This window comes from Anopheles darlingi, chromosome 3, assembly GCF_943734745.1.
Source record: "Anopheles darlingi chromosome 3, idAnoDarlMG_H_01, whole genome shotgun sequence".
Taxonomy (NCBI): Eukaryota; Metazoa; Arthropoda; class Insecta; order Diptera; family Culicidae; genus Anopheles; species Anopheles darlingi.
In genome coordinates this window covers 40,563,439-40,565,938 of record NC_064875.1, presented here as the reverse complement: position 1 = coordinate 40,565,938, position 2,500 = coordinate 40,563,439, and the positions used below count along the sequence as shown (strand labels likewise).

Here is a 2,500-nt window from a genome sequence, read left to right as displayed (position 1 = left end):
ACTGATGCTTCCCTTTCACAACGATAGTAGCGTAAACCTTAGTTCTGTTATAATTAGTTAAATGTAGTAAAATGGAAATCTCTTTCAAGTGTTTACTGTATGTACTTTAACGGCAGACCTCTCCATCTGGTAGCATCTCCACTTGACAAACGATCAATGGTCGTGTTTCTATCATTAGCACAACCAATACTGACCCGCGAACGCGAAGAAAGCTTCACATTAATGACATTGGTGCCGGCCAAACATTTCCATTTGAATTCGTAAACGCTTATCGCCAAATGCCAAAATCGACAAAATTTGTATCGTTCGCCAAAGATCACGTGGATGCTCGAAGCGATTGGCCGCAAAAACAAACTATCCGCCAAAATAGATCCATTCCCATCGCATTCGCAGCAGCAAAACAAACAAACTTCGACTTCTGTTTGTTCCAGGGAAAATTAATTTTCTGATTCGAGTAACAAACAGCCGATGGCACGGATATTGATGATCCAAACTCCCGAATTCGCTTATCGGTCCGGCGGTCACTCACCTGGATGCTAGGTAGGCCGAGGGTGACGTGGTGGTCGGAGAAACGGGCTCGTCCTCCTCGTCGTCGTTGCCAAAGTTGTGCGACGAGCGGCTACGAGCGAGCCGGGTACGCCGATCCTGCAGGGCCGAGGTGAACCGGCTGCGACCGGCCCCATGCCGGCTGTCCGAATCATCCGTCCCTTCGTCCTCAGGCGCCACAACGGCCGTACTCTTGCTCTTGTTCAGGAACCGGCTGGTGTATCTGAAAGAATGGAACGTGTCCTGACAAAAGAAAACCAGAGAGGGAGGCCCTTTTTGGGGGGGGAGGAGACAAAACAAGCACAAAGCAAGGACTAGACTGTCCACCGTGGGACAGAGCGTCAGAGAGTGAGAGTAGGGCAAGGCGGCTAGGCATGTCAAAAAGTTACCCGGAACCGGCGCCATATTTGTTGTCCTCCGGTTCGGCGGCATGGGCCGTGGTGCGCGACCGTAACGCCGACGATCCGCTGCTGGCCGAGCCGTACTTGGGGCTTTCGTCACGTTCGTAGTGGTTCTGGTGGCTACGGTAGCTGGTCGGGCTGGAGTAACCGCTGGAACCGCCGGTCGTTCGACCAAGCGGTTCCTCGCGCGACGTCTTCCGTGACGTACTATCGGACGAGTCCTGGCGTGACATCCGGCCAAACAGAGGGCTGCTCGGTGTGGCGCTGTGGGAAGAACCAAGGCCGGAGCTGCTGGTAGTGGTGGTAGTCGTGGGTGTCGATGGTTTCGCCACCGTTGGCTTCTCCTCCTCTTCCTCTTCCTCCTCCTCTGATTCTTCCTCGGAGGATGATTCCTCCTCGGAGCTGCTTTCCGATTCCTCCTTCTTCTCACTCGCCGTCGGTGGAGGCGTCGTCGTCGTCGTCGCGTTCGTCTGGGCTAGGAAGCGGCTCTGGAACGGTTTCTTGGCCGTTTCGGTGGTGGCGGCCGTTCCATTGCGCTGTGCGTTTTCGTTGACATTCTTAAGGATTGTCTTGGGTTTCACTTCCGCATCGGTGGTGGTGCTACGCGTGCTCGATGGTGGAACTGGCGATGCGCTCGAGCTTTCACTCGACGAATTGGACTCACTGCTGGCCGACCGGGCTACTGGTGACTTCTTCTGAGCCGCTCCACCTGACGAGGCTTTCGTGGTGGAGGATTGACGCGAGTTGCGCCGGTTCGACTCCGTATCATCCTGGTCACTGTCGGCCTGATTTTTGGCGGCCGGGAAATCAAGTTGAACGAGATGGCGAAACGAACATTCGAAATCACACCAATGACACACACGATGACGATGACGGATCGTGATGATGATCGGTGTAAACATGCGAGAAAGAAGAAGAAAAGAAAAGAAGAGTGCACCACAGGAAGGGTATTAGATCGAGGGAATGACGCTCATCAGCGGTAGGAGATGAAGGATAGATGAAAGTTTTGGGGCCCCGTAGAGACCTTAAGGTAGAAGCAACCGAATGTTGTTGGTATAGCTCTCGAAAGACAATGAAAGTTTCTCTTAGTTGCAGCGCGAATCGATCCAGACTGAATGGAGGTTGGATGGACGTGAATACAGCGTATTAATATGGACTCCTTTTTCCAGGTTATGGTATGTACAAACCAATCCTCGTGAATAGATTACTGTAGTTAACGGATGAAATCGGTAGTAGGCGGATCAGTTCAGCGGAGCTGTCAGCTGGTTACGAACTACTAGCTAGTATAGGTTATGGTTGACCATCGCGTGCTAGTGGAGTTGACACCTGTGTTGGCAGTTACGTTGTTTCAACGAAACAAAACAAAAAATCAAAATCGCTTCCACCGCTGACACGATTCATTAGCATTCCAGTCCAGTGGTATGGCAGCGTCGCCACCAATTAGTTGACGGCCATCTACTGATGTCAGTTAGTGTCGGCGTTATCTCGAGGGGGTGCTGGAGAGCTACGGTGTCCTTTTTGACAGTTGGTGTCACTCTCATAAATTGATTTTT

At 52.0% G+C, this 2,500-nt stretch overlaps 1 protein-coding gene across 2 annotated transcripts in view; it reads right to left on the bottom strand.

The window, feature by feature from the left end:
* The window catches only part of LOC125955987 (RING finger protein nhl-1), a 49,205-nt gene that overhangs the window by 20,885 nt on the left and 25,820 nt on the right, over positions 1-2,500 (bottom strand). For both annotated transcript variants that reach the window (XM_049687366.1, XM_049687367.1), the window contains 2 exons: positions 936-1,732; positions 530-769 (listed from right to left, as the gene is read on the bottom strand). In XM_049687366.1, coding sequence (XP_049543323.1) covers positions 530-769; positions 936-1,732 — 1,037 coding nt within the window. The remainder of the gene's footprint in view (positions 1-529; positions 770-935; positions 1,733-2,500) is intronic.